Source organism: Urocitellus parryii, chromosome 6, assembly GCF_045843805.1.
Source record: "Urocitellus parryii isolate mUroPar1 chromosome 6, mUroPar1.hap1, whole genome shotgun sequence".
Classification (NCBI taxonomy): Eukaryota; Metazoa; Chordata; class Mammalia; order Rodentia; family Sciuridae; genus Urocitellus; species Urocitellus parryii.
Window position 1 is genome coordinate 11,029,866 of NC_135536.1, and position 25,025 is coordinate 11,054,890.

A 25,025-nucleotide genomic window follows, 5' to 3' on the forward strand; every position below is an offset into this window, starting at 1 on the left:
GGGGCTTCCTCCGCAGGTCCTCATGTGGGTGGGTGTGGGCAGACTGCAGTAGAGCCAGGCTGGATCAAAAAGCGCTTCCTCCCACAAGACACTGGGAAGGAACTTCCCTACACCAAAGACATCTGAAGGCCTGTCAACCAGTGTACCAGCCTTTTCTGTCTGGTTCTGCTGGGTCCCTGGGCCACCTTTCCTTCACGAGCTTCTCTGGACCCACTTCTGTGGACATGAGTGAGACTGAAAGCAAGACAGGACACAAGCTGATGAAGGTGTACTGCAACTGGCCCCTGCCCTGTGATAAAGCTATAGGAACAGATGGCTGCCAGAACTTTCTGTCTGGCTCCTTTCCACCAGGACCTATTCCATTCCCTTTCCCCACACTCTGTAACTGCTCCTGAATGGAATTTGGACCTATGCATAAAACAAAGATGTGAGGAAAGCTGATTCTTGGCTCTCACCTCTGGTGGCCAGGTGTTGGAGACTTAGGGAAATGTTCAAGGCCTGTTTTGACCAAGTGTGACCGCCTTCCAATACCAACTTCAGGATCTCAGCCCCAGTTATGACATATCTCTACTGCAGGGTCACTCACTACCAGATCAGATGCCCTCGTCTGCATGATTCATTTCCCAAGGTAAAATGGGCTCCATGTGTATAAATGCTGAATAGACTGACCTGCAACATCTTCTGTGGGCATAGCTTTAATCCCACACTTTCTTCACCTTTAAGGATCAAGGCATCCAAGATAATTCACCTGAATGGTCCATCCGGCCAGCCAACTACTGACTTAACTGTGTGAACTTAACTCTTAATCGTCTGCCACATAGAGGCTCTTCCCTACACATAAAAATCTAAAATACAGAACACTGTCAGGACAAGATATGGACTGTTTCTAAAGAAGTGTATTTCCTATGTGAATCAGAACAAAAAACACGTCACTGAAATAAAGTAAAACTATAATCTAAATATTGTTTAAAACAATCCATTTTAATCATCTAAATTATTTATAATACAATAACATGGATCCTTTTAAAGACATTGGATTTTAAAAAATCACCAAGTGATACTTCAAATAACACATTAAAATATATTAATAGAATTTTTTCAGTGCTCAAAACTCCCCCCACCCCTGACATGGGACAGCAGGCTCTAGACAAAAGTGCCTAAAATACAAGTCTTCCCAGTTTGCCCATCACACCAGTTGTTAAGAAAAAAGGTTAATCAACTTGTTTTCAAAATTTCTCCCTATGAAATCTTCCTGGACAGAATGGCGAATCCCAGGACTGTGGCTAAGTGTGGATGATGGACCAAAGCAGAGACCAGACCAGCTGGATACAAATCCCCAAACAGAGGATGCCCCAAGTCTTCCCACCGAGGCTCATCTGTCTGCCTGTGACTCACTGGTTGTATACAGAGAGCCACCTGGAGCCTCGAGGATGATTTATGTACAGTGTAAAATGCTTTCCACATTCCAAACATCAATGTGGTTCTGTCATTCCCAACAGAGAAAAAAAGAGCCAAGTCAGAGTACATCCTTCCCCCTCTGATGAGCTTTTAGAGATGGGTCTTATCAGGAAAACAAGCTCCAAAGAACTCTAGGTCATTCAAACAATGAGACCATCCCTAAATTACTTTCAGCAACCCAGATAATTCCACTTTGAATTCACATATCTTGAGCCTGACCCTTCTACACTTTCAACTGTAACTGTGCATGCCTCACCTCAAATAACGTTGCTGGGGTGGATTTGCTGCAGGTTTCAGTAAGGAGGGCCTAGGAAGAACGGTCACTGCCTGTGGTGACTTTTTAGTCCTCAAGACTAGTTTCCTGGCTCCTTTCCACCAGGAGCTGCTCCCTTCCTTTTTACGTAAGCCAGTGCTTATGGTTGGGACTTTAGTCCCATCACCAGTTCCCTCTCTCCCTCGGTCCTCCAAGAGAAGTTGTTTGTCAACATGATAGCTTCTGTTCAACTTCTCAAAGATGCACCCAGTGGAGGTCCTTGAACTTCCTGGATTCACCTTCTACCTGTAAAGCTGTGGGGAGGGCACTGTCTACCCTTTCAGCACAAGTCACTCAGATGCTGTTCTTCAAGGACACCTGCCTGCCAGATGGCCACTAGGACAGGGGTAGGATGGCTAACACAGCCAGTTGCCCTTTGTTGACTGTGTAGATACTACATAGATAAGCATCTTCATTTTTGCACAAACTTAATCTGGTAACTTAATTGCTTAAAAAAAATCAAACCATAAATAAATCTAAATGCTAAACAATTGTCAACTTTACCTATGACTCCTTGGAAGTTGACAACAAAGGAAAAAGAAAAGTCAGGCCAAATCAAGTCTCTTGACCACAGCTGTCAGAAATTAGCCACGGGATGGGAGACACCACCAAGAACCTTGGCTCCTTCCTGCCTTGTGTTTTTGTGGGGAGTGTTGGAGTCTCTGCAGATGAAAATTGTGAATCACAAAGATGAATGTCCTTCCTTCAAAGGTGGTGACTCAGAAATGTTACAAGGATGACAGCACTGGGTCAATTCATCTTTTTCAGGGTCTGTCCCCTTATCACAGAGCTTTGCAGCATGTGGATCTGGGAGATCCAGGAAGAGTAAAGGGTAACTATCTGGGGCATAGGGTGACCACAGACCCTTGCTCCCAGGGCCCTGAGTAGAAAGCTTCCCATTCTAGGGGCAACTGAGATGGGTCATTCTACAAACTCAGGCTCACCTTCAGAGACTGGGGTAGGGGAGTGGGGAGGCAAGATCAGCTCAATGTCTATTCTAGATTCATCTGGAGTCCTCTGGAAGAATTTAATGACATTCTGTTAGGGTTTATTTGGTTAATCACTTTGAAAAATTCCACTTTGAACATGTGTAAGCTAGAAAGAAAGTGACATATATGCCTTCATTGAAGTAATTAAAGTCAAAACGCTGGTCTATCAAGTGTTGTCTGGAATCCTGAAAGTTCTCTGGGCTTCTCTCTCTCTCAGTGCAACCCACAGGTAACAGATTCTGTCATTTGCTTTCAGAATGACCCAGAACTCACAATTCCCCTAGCACCGGCCAGGACATAAACTCAAATGGGGAGTTAAGAAAACCTCCATGAAGAAGGTGACATCAGAGGTCAGGTGTTGGATAGGCAGCTCATTATAAAGTCACACTGGTGCAGAAGGCCGAGCTGGCTGAATTAAGGTGAAAGTACAGAGTGTCCAGAAGGGCTCCTCCTATTCTGTGCTGGACACCAGGCAAAGGAGGCACCTGGCTGTGGTCCCCTGACAAGTGTCCAACAGACAGTCTGTAATGACTTGGATTTGAACTTGAGCAGAGAGGAAAGCCCCCAGAGAACTTGTTCTAGAATGTTCTTCAGGTTTCCTAGGAGATGGGGGAACAACACAAACAGCACATCCACACACAAAGAAAGAAGCAAGGAGGAGGCATCTCCTGCTCCACCTCAGTCCCTCGGCCCCTCCTAGAGCTGAGATGTTGTCAAAGCCCTGTCTTCTGACTGAATAAGTCTCCAGCAGAATCCAGGCTGGGCCACACTTATAAAAGAAGGACAGAAAGCTCCTGTGTCTCCTTCTGAGAGGTTTCTCTCTACTCCAGGGAAGAAGGACTTCAACTAACAAGTGATGAGCTAGTAAGATGGGTTTCCAATGAACACTAGAAGCTGCAGTTTACAAAACCAAATGGTTATTCTCTTCCTGACTGGAAAACAAGTGTGGAGTTGGAGCTTGAATAAGACAAACTTTGGCCTCAATTGGAACCTCTGTAGTATACAATTTTTTTTTCATCCATTCACTCAAATGCTATTTTCTGAGATGATTGTGGTCCAGGCACTGTGCTGCGCACCAGAGATGCTGAAATGAGAGCTGAAAGGGACTGACATCAGGCTTCCTCATTCTAGTGGGAAGTGATAAATCAAGTCAAAGAGCAAAGATTTGGAATCATTTGCACTTGGACACCTAGTGACATTTCAAAGTCAACTGTGCATATACTTCAACTCGTGGATTTCTCCTGAAACTTTATCCAACTAATACCTTCCCCAACTCAACTGATGGCAACTCCATCCTTATAGCTGCTTAGGTCAAAAGCCCTGGGACTATCTTTGACTCCTCTCAACTTCCATCTAATCCTCAGCAAACCTCTTTGTCAGATTGGCTTCAAAATGCATTTAGAATTAACCCTCTCTTCACCTCTTTCTCCACCACCACCTGGAACAGAGCCACGAACTATCCGTCTCCTGGATTATTGTGCTAGCCCCGCAATTGATATGACCGCCTCTACTCTAGAGTTTATATGCATCATCATAGCAATGTGCTAGGGTCCTTGTTTCTAAACAGGCCTCAGAGCCATGGTTTATCATCACGGTTTCCTTCCTTCTCTGCATTTTCGACCCTGGAAAGCCCATCTAATAGGCCTGGCCACATATGGTTTGGATCTTGCTAAAATGAAAATTTTCATTACTTTCACAAAGAATTCCGACCAATGGAGGACAAAGTTGAACTAGGTGCTGGAGGAATGTCATCACAATTATCAACCAGTAGGAAGGACTGGCTTTTTTTTTTCAACAGAGAGAATATGGGGAATTGCTTAAGAAGGGGATGGAAGATTGAAAAAGCAAAAGGGAACGTTGGGAAAACACAGTGCTGATAACCACAGGAATCAGAGCCCCCACTTCTGTAAGACTTGGGGAGCAAAGAAACAGGTTAGAATAAAATAAACTGAGAAGGCCGTAGGAGGGGGTCCTGAGCAGGGGAACCCAGAGCCCTGAGGGGAGGGTGCGTCTCCACTTCCCTCCCTGAGCAGGAGGAAGGAGTGTTGTGCTGAGGCAGGTCTAGGATGAGGGAGAGCCATGCTGTTGCCAGGGTGGGGAAACGCTGCTGAGGGAGACAGCTCAGAGGCAGGAAGAAACAGGTCTCCTGCTTCTCCTCCTGCCCTCAGGGGTCTCCCTATCTGCAGCACCTGACACAGAAGCCTCAGCAGGGTATATAATGGTGAATTCAGAGCTAAGAGACAGTACTTAATCATTAGATTTTCCCCTGATTTTTTTTTTGTCTAAACAATGCCACATATTTCCTTTGCTCCCCCAGTCCTACAGAATTGAGGGCTCTGATTCCCGTAGTTATCAGTACCATTGCTTTATCAATTTTCCCTTTTGCTTTTTCAATCTTCCATCCCCTACTTAAACAATTCCACAGTTAACACTACAATGCAACCACAGCTTCCAGTTCATCAAGTCAGGGTCAAGAAGGACAGATGTAGCCTGGACATATCCTATAGATCCTGTACTTCTGTTTGAAGAAAATCATGAATTTATGTTTCTTTGCATGAGGGGTGGCTGTATCACCAAGCGGAAATGTTCACTGATGATGTTTGTTTTGAGGTTAAGTAAGAGAAGAAGGGCCCATCCCAAGGCATCAACTTCTCCCCACTGCTCTGTTCCATGAGGTGGATTTTTCTAGAAGGAAAAATAACAAATTATTTTAAAAGCTTCATCACTTAACCAGAAATTCATTAAATTTAACAAAAAGGTACTTTATACCATAGAAGTCCCCACACCAGCACTACATAAAGAATGGTCTGCGGGCTCACATCAGTCTGCAAACTGTCCACAATGAGATAAGAATGGAAATTGAGAGTAAATGGTCAGATGCATTTTGGACAATTAACATTGTCATGAAGTCCAAGCACATGACCAAGCATGTGGGTCCGCTCAAGTGTCATGGAACACCTGGGTTGAGTTGCAGGTGGCATGAGCCACTAACTAATGACCACATTACAACAAGTGATGCTTTAAGGTTTGTTTGGCAATCTTTAGTTAAGGAAACCTCCATGAAGAAGGTGACATCAGAGGTCAGGTGCTGGATAGGCAGCTCATTATAGAGTCACACTGGTGCAGAAGGCCGAGCTGGCTGAATTAAGGTGAAAGTACAGAGTGTCCAGGAGGGCTCCTCCTATTCTGTGCTGGACACCAGGCAAAGGAGGCACCTGGCTGTGGTCCCCTGACAAGTGTCCAACAGACAGTCTGTAATGACTTGGATTTGAACTTGAGCAGAGAGGGAAGCTCCCACAGAACTTGTTCTAGAATGTTCTTCAGGTTTCCTAGGAGATGGGGGAACAACACAAACAGCACATCCACACACAAAGAAAGAAGCAAGGAGGAGGCATCTCCTGCTCCACCTCAGTCCCTCGGCCCCTCCTAGACTGAGATGTTGTCAAAGCCCTGTCTTCTGACTGCATAAGTCTCCAGCAGAATCCAGGCTGGGCCACACTTATAAAAGAAGGACAGAAAGCTCCTGTGTCTCCTTCTGAGAGGTTTCTCTCTACTTCGGGGAAGAAGGACTTCAACTAACAAGTGATGAGCTAGTAAGATGGGTTTCCAATGAACACTAGAAGCTGCAGTTTACAAAACCAAATGGTTATTCTCTTCCTGACTGGAAAACAAGTGTGGAGTTGGAGCTTGAATAAGACAAACTTTGGCCTCAATTGGAACCTCTGTAGTATACAATTTTTTTTTCATCCATTCACTCAAATGCTATTTTCTGAGATGATTGTGGTCCAGGCACTGTGCTGCACACCAGAGATGCTGAAATGGGAGCTGAAAGTGACTGACATCAGGCTTCCTCATTCTAGTGGGAAGTGATAAATCAAGTCAAAGAGCAAAGATTTGGAATCATTTGCACTTGGACACCTAGTGACATTTCAAAGTCAACTGTGCATATACTTCAACTCATGGATTTCTCCTGAAACTTTATCCACCTAATAACTTCCCCAACTCAACTGATGGCAACTCCATTCTTCCAGCTGCTTAGGTCAAAAGCCCAGGGACTATCTTTGACTCCTCTCAACTTCCATCTAATCCTCAGCAAACCTCTTTGTCAGATTGGCTTCAAAATGCATTTAGAATTTGCCCTCTCTTCACCTCTTTCGCCACCACCACCTGGGATGGAGCCACCAACTCCTGGATTATTGTGCTAGCCCCGCAAATGATATGACCGCCTCTACTCTAGAGTTTATATGCATCATCATAGCAATGTGCTAGGGTCCTTGTTTCTAAACAGGCCTCGGAGCCATGGTTTATCATCACGGTTTCCTTCCTTCACTGCATTTTGACCCTGGAAAACCCATCTAATAGGCCTGGCCACATATGGTTTGGATCTTGCTAAAATGAAAATTTTCATTACTCTCACAAAGAATTCCGACCAATGGAGGACAAAGTTGAACTAGGTGCTGGAGGAATGTCATCACAATTATCAACCAGTAGGAAGGACTGGCTTTTTTTTCAACAGAGAGAATATGGGGAATTGCTTAAGAAGGGGATGGAAGATTGAAAAAGCAAAAGGGAACGTTGGGAAAACACAGTGCTGATAACCACAGGAATCAGAGCCCCCACTTCTGTAAGACTTGGGGAGCAAAGGAAACAGGTTAGAATAAAATAAACTGAGAAGGCCGTAGGAGGGGGTCTTGAGCAGGGGAACCCAGAGCCCTGAGGGGAGGGTGCATCTCCACTTCCCTCCCTGAGCAGGAGGAAGGAGTGTTGTGCTGAGGCAGGTCTAGGATGAGGGAGAGCCATGCTGTTGCCAGGGTGGGGAAACGCTGCTGAGGGAGACAGCTCAGAGGCAGGAAGAAACAGGTCTCCTGCTTCTCCTCCTGCCCTCAGGGGTCTCCCTATCTGCAGCACCTGACACAGAAGCCTCAGCAGGGTATATAATGGTGAATTCAGAGCTAAGAGACAGTAACTTAATAATTAGATTGACTTTTTTGTCTAAACAATGCCACATATTTCCTTTGCTCCCCCAGTCCTACAGAATTAAGGGCTCTGATTCCCGTGGTTATCAGTACCATTGCTTTATCAATTTTCCCTTTTGTTTTTTCAATCTTCCATCCCCTACTTAAACAATTCCACAGTTAACACTACAATGCAACCACAGCTTCCAGTTCATCAAGTCAGGGTCAAGAAGGACAAGATGTGGCCTGGACATCTCCTATAGATCCTGTACTTCTGTTTGAAGAAACCATGCATTTATGTTTCTTTGCATGAGGGGTGGCTGTATCATCAATCGGAAATGTTCACCGATGATGTTTGTTTTGAGGTTAAGTAAGAGAAGAAGGGCCCATCCCAAGGCATCAACTTCGCCCCACTGCTCTGTGCCATGAGGGGGATTTTTCTAGAAACAAAAATAACAAATTATGTTTAAAAGCTTCATCACTTAACCAGAAATTCATTAAATTTAACAAAAAGGTACTTTATACCATAGAAGTCCCCACACCAGCACTACCTGAAGAATGGTCTGCGGGCTCACATCAGTCTGCAAACTGTCCACAATGAGATAAGAATGGAAATTGAGAGTAAATGGTCAGATGCATTTTGGACAATTAACATTGTCATGAAGTCCAAGCACATGACCAAGCATGTGGGTCCACTCAAGTGTCATGGAACACCTGGGTTGAGTTGCAGGTGGCATGAGCCACTAACTAATGACCACATTACAACAAGTGATGCTTTAAGGTTTGTTTGGCAATCTTTAGCCAAAAATGCCTAAAAATCAGAGCAACTGAAAGTGTATATTTATTTTTCTAATTTATTTCTTTTACCATGAAGTTATTTTTTATTCAAGCCTTTCAAAATTTAAAGCTTAACATTAACATCTAACTTGGAGGCATAAAAATTTGCTTTGTGTATTCTTCGGCCTGAATTACAGGCTGGTAAACAAACCCCATTGAAAATTTTTTGTCAAGAAATTACTGTAGATATATCAGCTTCCTTTCCCAACAGCATTTTAGACTGGTTTTTCAATCAGGAGTGTTTGTAAAAGATAGCTGAGAAGCTGATACATTATCCCTTGTTAAAGGGACAGTTATCAACCTGAGCTAGCTGAAGAAAGATTAAAAGAATCATACTCATTTATTATATTATAAACCTTAATACTGATAAAACAGTATTCATTCAAAAGTGGGTCTCAGTGTTTAGTACAGAAAATCACCACTTACCTATCTTTTTACTATTTGGTTAGTTATAGCTGCCGAACTATGAAAGTTGAATTTAACAACGAGTCTCCATACTAAATGCCCTAGGCACATTTTCAATGAATAATGGGTACTGTCTTCATAATGCTTTTAGTTTTCCCTATGTTTGTTCCTATATTTTAAAATGCAATTTAATGTCTGTTGAATCCAATAAAATTTGATATTCTATTTTAGTTTCCTTTGCTTTGCATTTTATTTTTTCTCATAATTTGGTGTTATGGTATTTTATGAAAATATTGACTCATGATGAATTCATAAAAATGCAAAATATGACCAACCAGTTATCACTGAGAGTTGAGAAGCGGCACTCTATATGTCTCTAAAGCCCCAGAGGCTTGGCTGGCTGTTGTCATCTGGCTGAGCCTTCCCTCTTCATCCCTGGGACAATTATGGTGGGTGGGGATTCCATCCTTGAGAGCACAGCCACTGACAGGGACAAGGGGCTGGACCACAGCTGATGGGCTGAGGGGCCTACTTACCTGGTTCCTGAGCCCTGCAAATTTACCTGCTTTGGCTGGTTGGTTCCAGTTTCTGCAGAACACCAGAACAGCTGAGAATACAGTACAGTTGCTTTTTCCTGGGCCTGAGGGTGGCAGGAGACACCACTGTTGGGGGTCAGGCACCCAGGAGAGGCAGGGGTTGGATATGGCTACAGCTATTCAAGGCCTTAGTGTCACAGGTAATAGAGGCCCCGAGGAGGACTGTGGGCTTATATATTTTGGGGTGTGGAAGAACAACACATCTCTTTTCTGTTCTTTCTCTTCTAAAAAGAGGTCCCTAAACCTTTGGCTGTAGTTCAGAAATATCCTCTTCCAATGGCTTCCCTGGAAACTCATGGAAACCTTGATGGATTCTGCCTTGCCTTTCATTTCCCAGGTTCCTCTCTTGCTTCCTTTTCCTGGATTTGTCTCATCTGCTATGTGTTGCTGAGCTGCTGGTCCCCAAGTGGCTGATCTAAGCTACAGGTCCAGATTTCCCTCACTGGTTTAAGTTCTTCGGGGCTTCAGAGCAAGATTAGCCTAGCATGGTGTATGCTAGATACCATTCAACAAACATTTTAGTCCTGGATTTAATCACTGTGCTGGGCTTTATGGGGCTTGGAAAATACAGGCTAAATGTTAAGGCGAGGGCTGGCGCTGTAGTTCCGTGGTTGAGTGCCTGCCTAGCATGCATGAGGCACTGGGTTCCATCCTCAGCATCACATAAAAATAAATAAAATAAAGGCATTCTATCCATCTACAACTACAAAAATACTTAAATGTTAAGGAGGAAAAGGGTCATAATGCCTGTAATTTATTTGCAAATATTTGGGGTGGGGGTGTAAAAGGAAGATGCATTAATTAGGTGGGCTAATTTCAAAAGGTGGGAAATACCCTAATAACACAGAGCATTTTGTAAACTATTTTTAAGATGCTTTCCTTTGATCCTGGGTATGGCAGGAGGGTGTGCAAGTGGTTTCCTCTCAATCTGTGATGTTTCTTCTCTTCCATCCACACCCGTGGGTAAGTGTTCTTCTTGGCCAGACATGCCTCCCTGCACTTCACCTGGAGGACATCAACCCGGCCTCCCAACTTCCTGCTATGGGTCAGGTTTCCCTGCCCCGCACTGGTTCCCAGGGCAGCTTCTGCTCATGGACTCAGCTGTGGTCCGTCATGCGTCCCTGCACCTCCCGCAGGTCTCTCCAGCCTCCCTGCGTCCTCCCCATCTCACAGATCCCAGAGGCGCTCTGGATCCCTCAGTCGGTTCAGCTTTTGACTGTATTTCCTGGGAGCGGGTGGAGCCTTTCCATCTCCTTATGTGTCCAGCTGGACAACCGAGGTCCCTCTTGGTGTTTAAAAATATAAAAACAACCGAAGAGTCCATCAAAGGAGAATTTCAAATGAAAAACACAGGCCACTCCTAAAAAAATAGAATGTGAAAGTCATTAAAATAATATGACAAAAGCACTTATCACAACAGGATCCCATCTTATTAAGTGTGTGTATTTTAAAAGCATCACTTGTATTTCTATAAGAAAAAAATATGTAACCAAGAGCCGGTCAGGTGCATCCCTAGGTGTGCATTTTTGGATGACCACAGTTTACTTTTCACATTGCTGTCGTGGCTTGCACAATGGTCACGTGTGACTCGAGATTAGACATCCACAAAGGCAGCTTTTGTCAAGCTGAAAAGCCCTCACTGCCGAGTGGCTGTGTCTCATTCCTGAGCCACACAATGGGTGGCACCACACCCATGATGTCACTAGCCAGGGCGCCCACTGCCCCTCTGGGACAGCTCTCTGAGGGACGGCAGTGTCTTGACCAGCAGCTCCCTATTTCTCTAGCTTAACTGAAACCTTACTCCCAAACTCAGAAGCCACTTTTTCAAATCACTCTGTCAACTTGGCCAGTGGAGTTGGATACCCTGGCACATACTTGACCTTCAAAGAGCCGCTGGGAGCATGGATCATGAAGACAGGACTTCTGCACCCTCCCACAGCAGAGCAGGAGGGACTGTGTGAATACAAACCCAACTGGCCTTAGAATCCAAGAAGGAGGAAATGCATCACTATGTGCACCCGGAGCTCTGCTGCCTCCTGTCCCTGAAAGCTCTGGGTAGCTTAGAACTTTTTCTCTTGGCATCAAAAGCCCAGAACTGAGATCTGAGCTCAGGACACACAGGCAGGCCTGATTGATGACCTCCATTTCTGCATTTTAAAATACTTCGTTTAATGGTCTTTTTTGGTGCCTTCTTATCTGGTGTTAAATTCTTCCCAATTCTTTCTAGGGATTCATGCAGGCCTCCTGCAGTAATGTAAACAGACCCCATCCACCAATGCAGGTAGAGCTGCTGGGAGGATGTCTGGCCTTGAGATGGAGGCCACTGGGGTGGGGTGGAAGAGACTGTGAGCTGTCGGGTGACTCACTGGTTTCCACCTTTTCACAAATGCTGGTATGGCCTGCAGCTGGGCTCCTGTGGGTGGCCCTGTGTCTTTAGGTGAACACAGCTCTGCCTGCATGAACCAGCCTGAAAATGTATCCGCTCCCTGGACCCTGATGGCCCTCTGCAAAGCCCCAGGCCAGTGCTGAGGGTGGGAACTCAGCTCTCCCTGCTCTCCCGCCCAGGGCCTCTCTGCATCTGCTCCATTTTCTTTTGAACATTTCACATATGTCCTTGAACGACTGATCTGTGACCTTTTGGCTGTAGTTCTACAGCTCTGTGAGGACATCCACAAGCCCCCGATTCCAAATTGCCAGGAAAGGTGTCGAATGGCCCAGCCATCTTCAGACAGGACACACAGCTCAGGTGGTGAACCAATGGGTGGTTCCCCTCCATCAAGCCCCACCCTGGCTCCCTGCCCCTGCTCAAAGGCCTTCAGGCTGGCAGGGTCCCTGTGCTGAGGACCTGGTTACGTCCAAGACTCGCTGCCCAGTCCTTGGAGAGAACAGTGGACCTGACAGGACGTGGCCCTTGGGTGCTATGATTCGTCTTGTTGCCTTCTCAGTCTACACTGCCCAAAGCCCATCCCCGGGACCCCTTTCTTTTCTCTGCTATCAATTACTGTTTGCTGCATAACAAAAAGACCCCAAAATGTATCGGGTCAAAGCGATGGACATTTGAGGACATATCGAGCTCATGAACCTGCAGTCCAGCTAAGCAGGCCTGGCCTGGCTACGGACTGTGGTGGGTCAGCTGGAGTCACTGGTGGAGGATGGCCTCACCCACAGTGTGACAAGAGGCTGGGGGTGGGGGCAGCTGAGCTTCGTGCCATTCCTCAGCAAGCCAACCTGGATTTGTTCACAGCAGAAGCAAGGGTCCTGCCCCGGCTCCTCCTCACAGCTCTGTCCTCTGGATTCTCTTCTGTCTGCCCAGATGCCTGGGCCAGTCTGCCCTTAGCATCCTGAGAGTTTCCTTCCTTCCAACACACTCTAGAGTGTTGACCATAGGCACGCCTTTCTGGGGTTCCAGATTTAGTAAATAAAGTCACAGGACACCCTGATGTTCAAATATTAAATAAACAGCAGAAATGTTTTAGGTAAAGCCTAAATATTGTATGGGACATACTTATACTAGATTATTTGCTGTTATCTAAAATTCAGGTTTCACTGGGTGCTCTATATTTTATCAGGCAACCGTACCCTCTTAGGACTCTCACCAACCCAGCCAAACAGGAGGAGGGGGCTGCTGACTCTTCCAGGGCATGTCAGTGACCCTCTGCAACCAGCAGGGGGCAGGGCTCGCCTTTGGTGGTGGGCGATGGGTGTGGGACCAGCATCCCTTCAGTACACTGGCTCTCTCCAGGAAAAGAGTGTGTGATCAAAAGTGGGCGCAGCTTCCTGCTATCTGAGGGCCTCCTATTACTCTGAGAACCAGCCCCCTCCCACACAGAGCTCCACAACAGACTCACGCGATTCAGGGTTGCACTGTTCATCTTGCTGGAGATGCCGCTGAAGTTGGGGGACCTCCCAGCCCAGCTCTCTGGGTGTTACTTCATCACTCAGGAACCCGGATGTTTTGCACACACTCCCACCAGGAGCCCGCAAGCTGAATCTGGGGCTTGGACTTGGGAACGTGGCCTGAGCTTGCTGACCCGCAGACCTGTGGGTTGAACTGATGTGCTCTGCTCTCGTCTCTGGCTGTCCCTACTCAGGGGGAGGTCAACTGTCCCCTTGCTAACACCTCCATATACTACAGTGGTGGGTCAAGCTGGCCAGGGCTGGCCTGATCGCCCTTCTCTACCTCTGGGGGACAGATTGCTTTCTTACCCGGGTCACTTCCCACATTCAGCGTGGGCACAGGGTAAACATATTCCTCTCTCTCTCTCTCTCTCTCTCTCTCTCTCTCTCTCTCTCTCTCTCTCTCTGCTCTCTCACCTTCCTTTACCCACCTGCTCCTGGCTTCCCATTTTGGATCATCAGAGTGGAAAGACCCAGGATTTGGGTCAATGGAGGAGGGCTTTGTAAATGATCTTGGTTCAGAGGCACAGCTCGGGGTTTAATGAGCCTTGGACTTCCACTTTCCTTCTGCATATTGTTCCTACGTGACCACTGGGACACTGCTGGAGAGCCAGGGCTGGGGACTGCAGTGGGACAGGGTGTTTGCAGACCCCACCCCTCTTATGGTCTTAGAGCAGACTGGTTTCTAACACCCCATAAATAAAGACAAACACACTTCTCTTCAATGCTGAAAGATCCAGAAAAGAGGTCAGAACGTATCTTAGTGCCTGGGGTCCCCTCTCACAGTGGAGAGCTCTGGTGGATAAGTGGACACCCCATTCTTATTTCCTCCGCCGGGTTCAGATGGTGCTCCTGAGGGGCACACCTGGGATGGGGGGTTGAGCTTTCATCTCTAGGGGATGCTCTGTCTCCACTGGACACAGCCCCCCACTCGCCCCCACCCTGTCTGCATTGTCGTCCTGCCATGTTGACCGTCCTGCTTCCCTGGGCCTGGGGCTGGCCCTGGGCTCCTCTTGTCTCCTTGGTGCTTGCGTTTGGCCTCCCCCAGGCTCACCACCACTGCACTGCCTCCCACTCCATGGCATGTGGCCGGGAGCCCTCCCTGGGGCCAGCCTTCCCTCCAGATGAGTCAACTCCTGAGCAGTGACAGCTCAGAGCTCGTCCCGTGGCTGACAGTGCAGAACAGCCACTGTGAAGGGGAGATGTCTTCCTTCCTCCTATGTCCTCTGGGCCTTTTATTGTGACCCTTACCCAAAGGACACTTGGAAAGGGCCTGACACGGCGGTGGCAACTCCTCCTGGAGGCCACAACATGAACGCTGTCGACATTTTCAACTTTCAGCCACAGTGAACCCCAGAGCTGAGCGGATCGGAGGGTGCGTGGCTCAAGCTGCTCACGGACTCGGCCTCCCTCCTAAGCAGGGCTCCTCAGGGTTCGTGACACCCAGGGCCAACTTTATTGTCACCTTTGCACACCCACGAGCTGGTCTGCCCTCCCGCAGTGCAGGGGGCCCAGCCTTCCTGTTTGGTGGGGAGAGAGGACCCCTGGGACCTCCCACCCCCGTCACCCTGCCACTGGGTTCACGACTTTTCCCAGGAAGAGCAGACTCTGGGTGGTCACCTCCCAAAGCAGCAGCAGGAAGGGCCTGTTGAAATGGGCGTGAGGGGCCGACGTCATGTTTAGGGGCGGGGGCTGGGAGAGGAGGCCAGAGGCGGCCCCTGCCTGGGTTCCCTTCTCATTCATGTCCACCGCGGCCTTGTGTGACACCTAGAAGGAGAGAAGAGTCAGAGACGGCTCAATTCAGTGGCCTTTGAGGGCAGAGGCTGCCTGCTGGACACTGGGGAGGAAGCCATCTGATCGGCCCCAGGGCCCTGCCTGCCTAGGAAGCCTTCGCTTCATCCCCTTCTCTCTCCATTTTCTCTCTCCTGAGGGTCCCCCCCCCCCCCCGCGCCCCCAACAGTGACGTCACCCTCAGGCAGAAAGACAAAAGGGCCTGAGCCTGGCTGGAGCCGCCTGTGTCTGGCCCAGGCCTGGAGGCCCAGCCCAGCCGACCTCAGGGGTCTAAAGAGCTCAGGGTCACCCAGCCCCCCACTGGCCCCACGGGAGGAACTTCTTTTCTAACCTCATTTCACACAATTTCCCAGGAAGAAAGGGTTCTGAGCCTTTAAAAGAAGCTGGATAAAAAAATAAAAATGGCCTTGATGTTCCCTTTTCCAAAAGGTTCTAGGAAAAGAGAAGCACTTAAAAGGTACTGTGCAAAAGCCTCTTCAAGACATTTGACTATTTCTTTTCCTTCTTCTTCACCCACCTGCTGCACAACGCAGGAGCATGCATGCGCACACACACACACACACACACACACACACACACACACTCCATGCCCCTAACCAAAGCTCAGAGAGGGGCCTTGACTGTCTCCCCATCCCACAGACCGTGATCATGAAAGTGGAACCCCATCTAGCTTCCTCCCCAGTGTCCAGCAGGCAGCCTCTGCCCTCAGAGGCCACTGCATTCTTATTCCCAAATATCAGCTCTCCCCTCCTGTTGGAGGGTTGTCAACCTTTGCCCATTCCATGTGTTTTGTGGGGCCACCTGTAGTGCAGAACATGGCCCATCCCCATGGACTGGGGTCATGAAAGTGGAACCCAATCTAGCAAATGGCCTGGGCACTGCCATGACACAGGTCAGGCATGGGGACAAGTGTTAATGAGCTGTTGAACTTTTTCTCTGGCTTTCCTCCTCTTCTGTGAGGACAGAAGAGGACAGGGGCTTCTCCTTTCCCCTATATCCCTGAGGGAAGCAGTCATGGGAAGCAGATATTTAGCTGATGTAGGGGTTGTTTGTTACTGCAGCAAAGCTGAATGAGATACCTCCTGTTTTTGTCCCACTGTTACCCATAGCCATAACGAAGGCAGGTAGAGTCCCACAGCTGCCCCAGTAAGAGGACATACTAGGAATCAAAACAAAGCCATCCCACACCTGGGAAAATTATGGCCCCATGAATCACCTCTAATGAGTACCTGCTCTATGCAGAACACTATTCCTGCACAGAAAACACAGATCTAGGAGGAGGGGAGGCAGGAAGGGAGTTGTCCATGAAGGGAGCTATGAAGATCGCGATGTTGCAGGCCCTGCATAGGGAACAGACTGGAGGACTTGATTTCCCACCATGTGAGAAGGGAGAGGCCCTGCATCTCACCCGTGCACCTCCACTGCCTTACCCTGGAGATGGTCTTGTTGAGCCGCCCAGTGATCCCCGAGAGGTCTGCTTCCAAGCTGAATATGCTGTCGAGCCCGATTTGGGGAAGAATCTCTTCCAGGTTATATGTGGCGGAAACGGAAAACCTCGGCAGGTGCAAGTCGAGCAGGCTGAAGGGAGAATCAGAGAAATGTACCATCTTGTCAGTGTTGCCCTTGCCCGTCTGTCGGCAGCCTGCCCCGGGGAGGGACAAGTGTTTCCTAGTGTGGGGGGCGAGCAGTCCCCCGTGACACACCTGCTGTGGGGGACACTCCACCTCCCTAGCCAGAGCTCCCTTGCTGCAGGCCTCAGGGAGTGTCTGGGGCTGGACCTGCGACGGCTCCTGACATGGCCCCCTGTCCTCCTCTTCATCCCCTTGTGGAAGGCTCTCCGGAGTGGGGTTTTGAATGGCTTCACTGATGAGATCCACAGATGGCTGTGCGAAGTCAGTGCTGGTGACATTTCCCACCCCCACATCTCATTTGTCTGCGATTTCTGTGGCTCAACCTCCAAACCGTGTCCTCACTCCTTATCCTGGCCTTCCCCTCGCCCAGGCCACCACCATCTCCCACCTGTCTGAACTTGTTTCCTCGTCTGTGAAACGGCGCAGACATGCCCACTCTACGGGCTGTTGTGAGGATCCCGTGGCACAGCAGGTGTGCAAAATGCGAGTCACAAGGAACAGGTCACTCCCTCCTGCAACCGGGCCTCCTGGGCTGTCAGATGGCCACCCTTCCTGGGGCCAACTCAGAAGATTCTTCCCACCCACAGTAAATCCATCCTTCTCTCCTGGGGATTAGTCTTTTCTTAAGTACTGGTTGACAATTGCCAGGGCACCTCCGGATTTGACTAGTTAATAACTAATTTGGGAACTTATGTCTCTAGAAGGTCAAACTGAGGTTCATCATTATCGTTACCAGTTTGATCCCTAGGCCACAGGAGGGTCCAGGGGCTAACCGAAGTGGAAGGACATCTTGGCCTTCTTGACACATTTTTCACAGGGAGATCTGGGGTGGGCAAGCCCCAGGCCACTGGTGGGGGACAGGGGGAGGGGGAGGGGGACAATGAGTAGAATTTTACTCATTTTGCGGAGAAGTCAAAGCAAACCCTTTTTGAGGGAAAATCGACTCAATCCAGAAGATTCTATGGTACTCCCTCCTGCAGTGGGAGAGAGGGGCAGGCTCACCCTGCGGGAACCGAAAACTACGGGGCTGGAATCCGGGTTTGACTGGAGCTTCACGGGTTCAGAAAATTCCTTAAGTCCTGGCCTTTCCCCTCGACCTACCGCATCTCCTTTCCTGGGTGCTTTAACTTCTGCCCAGGTATAAAGTGCCTCTCTCTACTCTGAGGCCTCGGTGTGGCACAGGAGGGGCTGGCAGCCACTGGGTCGTGTGGGACTGCCACCTGAGATGGTGGGCATGAGCCCTCCTCTTGAATCTGGGTGGGATCCGTGGCTCTCCGGCCAGTGCAATACGGCAGGAGGGACACTGCTGATTTATGGACCTAACCCTTCAAAGGGTACGAGCCTTCCCTTCCTTTTAGGGCCCTTCCCTTGGAGCCGCGAGCGGCCACACAGTGTCACACTGAGCTGCTCCGCTCAGGCTAGCCTGGGGGACACCCTGCAGGAAGAGAAGCCGGCCTTGCCCGGATCCCCTCCAGCCCACCCAGCCTCATCCAGACCCACGCAAAGGAGGCTTCGATGGCTCCAGCCCCCATCTCTCCCCCAGGAGTGGGAACCAGGCCACGGGGCCCTGCCAACCCGGGCAGCAAGGGGCAACAGCTGGCCTCCGGGCTGCTTAGTTTGGGGCCAGTTTCTTTGCAGCTAGAGGTATCTAGAATTCAGGACCAGATTCCATCCCAGGTCCCTCCATAAAGGGAGACACATACTGAGAAGGCTGGGCCAGGGAGGGGGACCTCGGGAATCAGAAGAAGCTGCAACCGCAGTGAGGAAGCCACAATCTAAAAGCAAGTAGAGGGGACAGGATTCCCCTTTCCATCCCTCCTTCACCCGCTCGGTCGCCTTTCCCTATTCCACTCTTCTCCCTCTTCCTAAGATTCCCGAGGTGCCAGACCTCTCTGAGCCACTGGTGTCTCCTTGGTCTTGCTCTCCAGCTTCTGCATGTCAGAGAGAACTTTGACCCTTGACCTGCTGAGGCTGGCTTAGTTCACGCAGCCTCATCTTCTCTGGTTCCATCCATCTGCCAGCAAATGCCATGACTTCATTCTTCATGGCCGAGTACAACTCCACTGTGGATATATACCACATTTTCTTTACCTAATGATTGTTCTTAATGATCGTCCTTTATCTGGCATTTTGGTGACACTTTATTATCGTGTGATATTAAATTACTATGTGAAGAACGAAGGAAGCCAGGGGAAATGAGATTGGGGTCAGGACACCCGGTGGAGGGATCATGGTCCACATCCAGTGAGCATTTAGGATCCAGGTTTCAGTCTAACTATGGACTCAGTTAATCCAGCAAGCAATGCAATTCAGGAGGAATCAAGGCCTCAGAGGAAACCTGAGGCCCAAGGAGGAGAGAAAATTACCCAGGATCCCAGAGTCAAACTTGGAATTTAGCGTTTGGGGACAGGAGTTGACCAAGACCTGCTCCGGCTTTTGAGCAAAGATTGCGGGAACCCTTCCATGTGGCACCTACCTGGGCAGGAACAGCTGTCCCCACTTTCTCAGGGTCTCTGGCTGCAGAGCGGCCTCCACCTGCCTCATCCTGCCAGGGTCAGGGAGCACCAGCAGCAGCCAGGCATTGCCACTGTACTCTATCTGCAGCACGGTGCACGCCACCTCCTGGTCATAGAGGAACCTGTGCATCTCCCTCTGCTGCATCATGGGAACCCGGAGAGAGGTCCTGTCATCCACGGAGAAGCTTTCCTGCTTCCGGGTCTGGTAGCGATCGAAAGGATGCTTCCACTTGGCTGAGGACACAAGACCCGTAACACATGAGCACATGTCCCAGGAGAACGACTCTGGGCGGCTGTCTACAAAGCCACACCGGCCTGGTGACTGTCTCTTGGGTATGTAAGTGTGAGGTGAAGAAGTAGCTTGGAGGCAGAGCCAGGAGGCCAGAATCCAGGCCAGGGCTTAGCCACTAGAGTGTCAGCAGAGTCTGAGCTCCAGGGGCCTAGGGTTGGGCTTCTTTTCAGAGGAATTTAGTTCTCGAGACCACAATGCATTCCCATCCACTAAGCACCTTCCATGGGTGAGGCATAGTCTCTAAATCATCCCCCAAATTAACAAGAAACAAGTGTCATCGTCCCCATATTAGGGATGGGGAAACTGAGGCTTGTGCATTTCTGTAAACATGCCATTTACAAAGCCAGGAAGTATCTTGAGCTGAGATCAGTGGCCTGATTCTGACGGCACAGCTCAGGTTGTTTCCAAGCCCTTTAAACAGATCCTCGGCCCAGTGACCCCTAGATGACCAGCTTATGCAGAGACACTCAATCAGTGACCAAGTACTGCAGATTCTACTTCCAAAGCCACAGGTTTATCAAGGTTAGTGTCACCTGGATTTGGTCCACTTTGAGAAACACCTAACTTGTCTTTCCCCTCCCGTCCTTACTCCCTCCAAACCATTTCCACACTGTATCCAGGCTCATCTTGCTCCTTTGTTTTTTTAAATCTGGGTCTCACTGTCCTGCCTGAGCTAGTCTCAAACTCCTGCTCTCCATGATCTTCCTATCTCAGTCGAGTAGCGGGGCCGATTCCCATCTTCACGCCCAGCCACACTCTCTCTTTCTAAACAGACGCGATCATGTCACTCTACTGTTGAGACTGGAATTCCTGGTCTTTCTTTTGTCTGAAATTTTACCCGAGCAGATCCAATTCACTCTTCAGGTCTCCACTCAGAGGCCTGCATTTCTGGGGAACCTCCCCTCACTCCCCAAGTTTGCATGGATGCTCGTCTCCTCCGAGAGCTCCAGGGCACCTACACCCACCTGAAAGCATGACATCCCTCTGAGCTCTGTGGCCGCTCCTTGCTTCCAACCCACGTGGGATGTGAGCTACCCAAGGGTAGGAAAGCTGTCATTCGCAGATTCCCAAGAGGCAAACAGCATCCCCCAAGGATGTGTTGGTCACCTCTGTGTGGTGACAGTGTCTACTCACAGAGGAGACGCCAGTCATTGTGTCTGAGCGAGCCCTCACCTTTGAAGAAGATGTAGTTCAGGAGAACCATGAGGGTGTCGTGGCTGAACTGGGGCAGGCCGTCCGTGACGTGCCCGTACGTCTGCTTCCTCATGTACTCATTGATCTGCCTCCAGGTTGTAGCCGGATCCGAGAAGTTGGCAGAAAAAGCAAAAGCGCCATACAGCTCCTTGGTGCTGTCCAAAAAGTGCTGCAGGGGCTTGAGCCGCTTGTCTAGGAACAAGGAGCTCCCTACTTTTAGTTCAAGTTTGGGGCTGGGCAGGTCAAGGGTGCGGAGGAGGCTCTGGAAGCCCCGGTGGACGTCGGCTGCTGGGGTCTCTGTGAGGTTGAAGCCCAGCCCCTCCAGGATCTGTGTTGAGGTGTCACCTTGGGCCCCAAGGGAGAGCAGGGCCAGGGTGCTGGAGAGGCTCACGGGCGAGAAGAGGATGTTTCCTGGGGTGCCCGCCGCCAGCCGCTTGTACAGGCGCAAGGCGAAGCTGGTAATGGTGGGTGTGACTTTGTGGTAGGCAGGAGCTGGCTCCGAGAGCTGATGGCTGGGGGGTTGATGTGCCCCTGGGCTCTTATCTCCATGGGCAGGAAAGGGCTGACAGTGGACAGAGGCCAGGATCCCGGCTCCCAGCAGCCACAGCCTAGCCGGCCCCATCCTCTGGAAGCAAGATTCGAACACGTCAGTCCTCCTCTTCCCAAGCGACTTCATCTGCCCCCCTGCTTGGCCATCAAACCCACCATTCAGACTGTCCCACAAGGGTGCCATAGGCACACTGCAGAGGACAGTGGTAGATGACAGTCCTCCCAGGCTTGGGGAAGACCAGCAGCCCTCTCTCTGCTCCACATGTGATAGAGGTTTTTGAGTAAAGGACTCCGGGCTACAAAAAGAATCTTCCATAGCTTATCCTGCTCCCCTCCCTGCCTCCCTCCCTTCCTATCTCCTCTACCTTCCCTCCATCTTTCCTTCCTCCTTCCTTCTTTCCATTTCTTCTCAAGGATCTATCTGACTCAAGAAATTAACCCGTATTGAAAATCGAGTCGGGAGAAGAAAAAAAAATCCCAATTCCCGACCCCACAAGCTTCAGGTCCAGTTGGGGTGGCCTGCACTAGTTAAATGAGCAAATGTGTATGTTACTATAAATGGAGAAGAGGGCTGTGGAACAAGTGGTCAGGACACTGTGACCATGAGTGACACTAGGCCTGCCTCACACCTAGGCACAGCCTTGACCTAGAATTTCATCTTCCAGAAGGAAAAGGATGATGTGCAAAGCCTCACGTCAGCCCCATGGGAAAGAGGGGTCCCTGGGCCCTCCTGATCCTTCCTTAGCTGGATGTGAGGGTCACCCACCGGGTGGCGCAGATGAGAGGGGCCCATGGGTGAGGACAAAGCCACAGAATTGGTGGGTCCTGGGAGGAGAGGAGGGAGCATGGATCTGTCTCCACATCTCCATCAAGACTCTGCTGTCTGTCATGTGCAGTGGCTGGAGCTTCCATCTTTGATTGATGTGGAGGTTTAGGAACCGTCTGTCATGGGTAGACTTGTTTTTGCTCCAAATTCATAAGCTGAACCTTCAGCTACTAGGACCCCTGAAGGGGATCTTATTTGAAAATAGGATCATCACAGGTATAATTTGTTAAGATGGGGTCATTAGAGTAGGCTCTTAACCCAGTTTGACTGGGATCCTTATAAAACAAGAGCTTTAGGCACAGACACACACCATGGAGAAGACAGACTGCAGGTGATATCTTACCAACTGGGCAAAGCCAAAGACGGCCAGCAACCACCAGGAGCTGGGGAGAGGCCTGGAGCAGACTCTTCCCAACGGCCTCAGGAGGAGTCAGCTCTACCCACCCCTTGATCTTGGACTTCAGCTTCCAGAGCTGCTAGACAAAAGCTTTGGTGGTTTAAATGCAGCACTTTAACGGCTTGTTAAAGCAGCCCCTGCAGACGAGTACGACACCTCTTGGTTATAAGACATGCCAGAAGAAACTCTGGTCCACCTCTAGGGGATACTGGGGGTACAGAAACAGGAAGACCCCTGGCTTCCGGGCAGGATGTGCAGGGGAGGGGCACCATGTCGCACTGTGTCTAAAACCTTCCTTTCCCTTTCAGGTCCCCCTGCCCATGCACAGACCCCTGGATCCTGCAGACCCTGATATCCTCCTGCTCCACTTGAAACCACCCTTTCCATTGTTCCTTCAGTGGGGGCCAAATTCTGACCTCCTGGTGCCTTGTGGTAGATCGTCCTGAAAACACTGGTGATTTAATCAGCACTTTGAATCCTCTTTGCCCAAACTAATGAGCTCTGGACAAATTACAGCTGTAGTGGCAGTGCTGGGGAGGGTGGCGTTCCAGGTGGCATTCGGCCCTGGTGTCCTGAATGCTCTGCCCAACCACTATTCAAAGCCCAGTGGCCGGGAGGCGAGATGCTGTCTCCTCTGTTATGTCGAAACGCGTTTGCTGGTCAAAGTGTGATGGGCACTTTTCCAAGGTCATGACCTCCCTCCCTCCGCACAGCTCAGTGGGGGTGGCTCTATGACATTTCCTGTACATTTCAGATTTGCCTTTTTGATGGGAAATTTGTAAGATGCAGAACAAATTAAAACTTGGTCTGTCCCTGGGTAAAATCAGAAACACAGAAACTACTTCTCATTTATTCCTTCTATGCCACTGAACTCAGCACCGTTTTCTGCCCCCATGGCACCCCAAGGACTTCCCGACCTGCAAAACGACCTCGACTTCCCAGTGGGGCCTGGGTCGCAACCAAGGCTCTGCAGGAACTCACTGCCGCGCAGTGCAAAGAAACCTCCTTCACAAGGTGTCAGTTTTGCAAAATGTAGGCAAAGTCCCCTCCCGGGCAGGCAGGTGAAGGCTTATGTGACAGACACACAGAGCACCTAACACAGAAAGAATGTGATAGGGGTTTTCTTCCCATTCACCAAGGCTTAGTGCAATGACATCCAGTTCATTTCATAGCTCCTTTTCTAGAAAGATCCCAGAGGGAAATGAAGAACCCTATCCATTCATTATAACATTTCATTTATTAAGTGTTTATTAGAGGGCTGGGGATATTAGGTATGTTGTATCACTGTTTTTCGGACAGATGGGTTTGTAAATTAGGGAGGAGGGATGGGAGAGGTGGGTGGTGTTTCTGGTCATATCGACCACAAGAAACGGGGGTGCTCTTAGCACTCAGTGGGTGAGATTTGGGTACATGGAAGCTTTAAACTGCCCAGAAGGGTCACATGCAGTGAGAATGGTCCTGCCCAAATGCAGGTGGCACCTGCTGTGTTTCTGACTCAATCCTTCTGAGAACCCTGAGGCACAAGGATTCCTAGCCCAGTTGTCCATTTGGGGAAACTGAGGCTCGGGGCAGGACAAACACTCGATAAAAGGGAGGCAGGAGAAAGACTCGGGTCCAGCTCAGGGCTTCCAAGCATGCCTCTTTTCCCATCACAAGATTTCTAGTAAGTTTCGTCCTTTGCTGTGGTCTTATCTGCCGGGAATATTCGGAGCTCCTCGGTCCAAAGTCTTGGATGCCAAAGGTCATTGAAAACCTGAAATTCTAACTTGGAGACTCAGAAGCAGTGCTCATTCCACTCTAACTCGAGGGGACTCACTTCTCCCACCCCTACCTGTGAAGCCAGAGATGGAGAAACAGAGAACTAGAGAGCAGGAGGGGGATAGAGCGGTGACCGCCACCTGCCTTCCTTCCCGGCAGGAGCCCAGTACTCACAGAGCCTTATCACCAAGCCGGGCCCAGGTCCTCAGCCTGCACGTCCTCCTGCCACAGAAAAGTGGTGTTGGAGACCCAGCAGCCTGGTCAATATTTGCCAGGTCAATTCCTGGAACTAGTGTGAAGACAAGCACAGCAGGCGGGAAGGGCTCTTCTGTTGAGAGCTCCCATCCAGCTGCTTGTCCTCAGACAAGCGGATGGTCTGGGGCCCAGGTGGGTCTGAGGTGCTCTGATGCTGGTGAGGTTGGTGGGGCCTTTGCTGCTGGACCCTGTGCCTATCCTTTGAATTAGCCAATCGCCCTCACCAGAAGACCGGGACTCCATCCTCCACCACCACACCAAACTGTTCTGGTATTTTACCCACATTTTAAAGAAGGATCACACACAGAGTGGGGTTGGGAGAGGACTGGAGCGAAATTCAGTCAATAGAGCAAGGTCTTCCCTCCT

The 25,025-nt window shown here is 49.6% G+C and overlaps 1 protein-coding gene across 1 annotated transcript; it reads right to left on the bottom strand.

Annotated features, from left to right (window-relative positions):
• Positions 1-14,909: 14,909 nt before the first annotated feature.
• Positions 14,910-24,658, bottom strand: LOC144255401 (serpin A11-like). Its single transcript, XM_077800054.1, has 5 exons — positions 24,579-24,658; positions 20,854-21,499; positions 19,349-19,622; positions 16,672-16,819; positions 14,910-15,217 (listed from the first exon to the last, which is right to left on the bottom strand). Exons 2-5 carry the CDS (start codon positions 21,494-21,496, stop codon positions 15,014-15,016), a joined length of 1,269 nt encoding a protein of 422 aa, XP_077656180.1. The 5' UTR covers positions 21,497-21,499; positions 24,579-24,658; the 3' UTR covers positions 14,910-15,013.
• Positions 24,659-25,025: the final 367 nt, after the last annotated feature.

What these genes read in the sequence shown, in the direction of transcription:
- LOC144255401 (XM_077800054.1), bottom strand. Translation starts at nt 21,496, where the DNA reads ATGGGGCCGGCTAGGCTGTGGCTGCTGGGAGCCGGGATCCTGGCCTCT. An exon ending in GAACTACATCTTCTTCAAAG is followed by an intron (nt 19,623 to 20,853) that starts GTGAGGGCTCGC and finishes TTGTGTCCTCAG; the next exon opens with CCAAGTGGAAGCATCCTTTC. An exon ending in GGACAGCTGTTCCTGCCCAG is followed by an intron (nt 16,820 to 19,348) that starts GTAGGTGCCACA and finishes TTCTCCCTTCAG; the next exon opens with CCTGCTCGACTTGCACCTGC.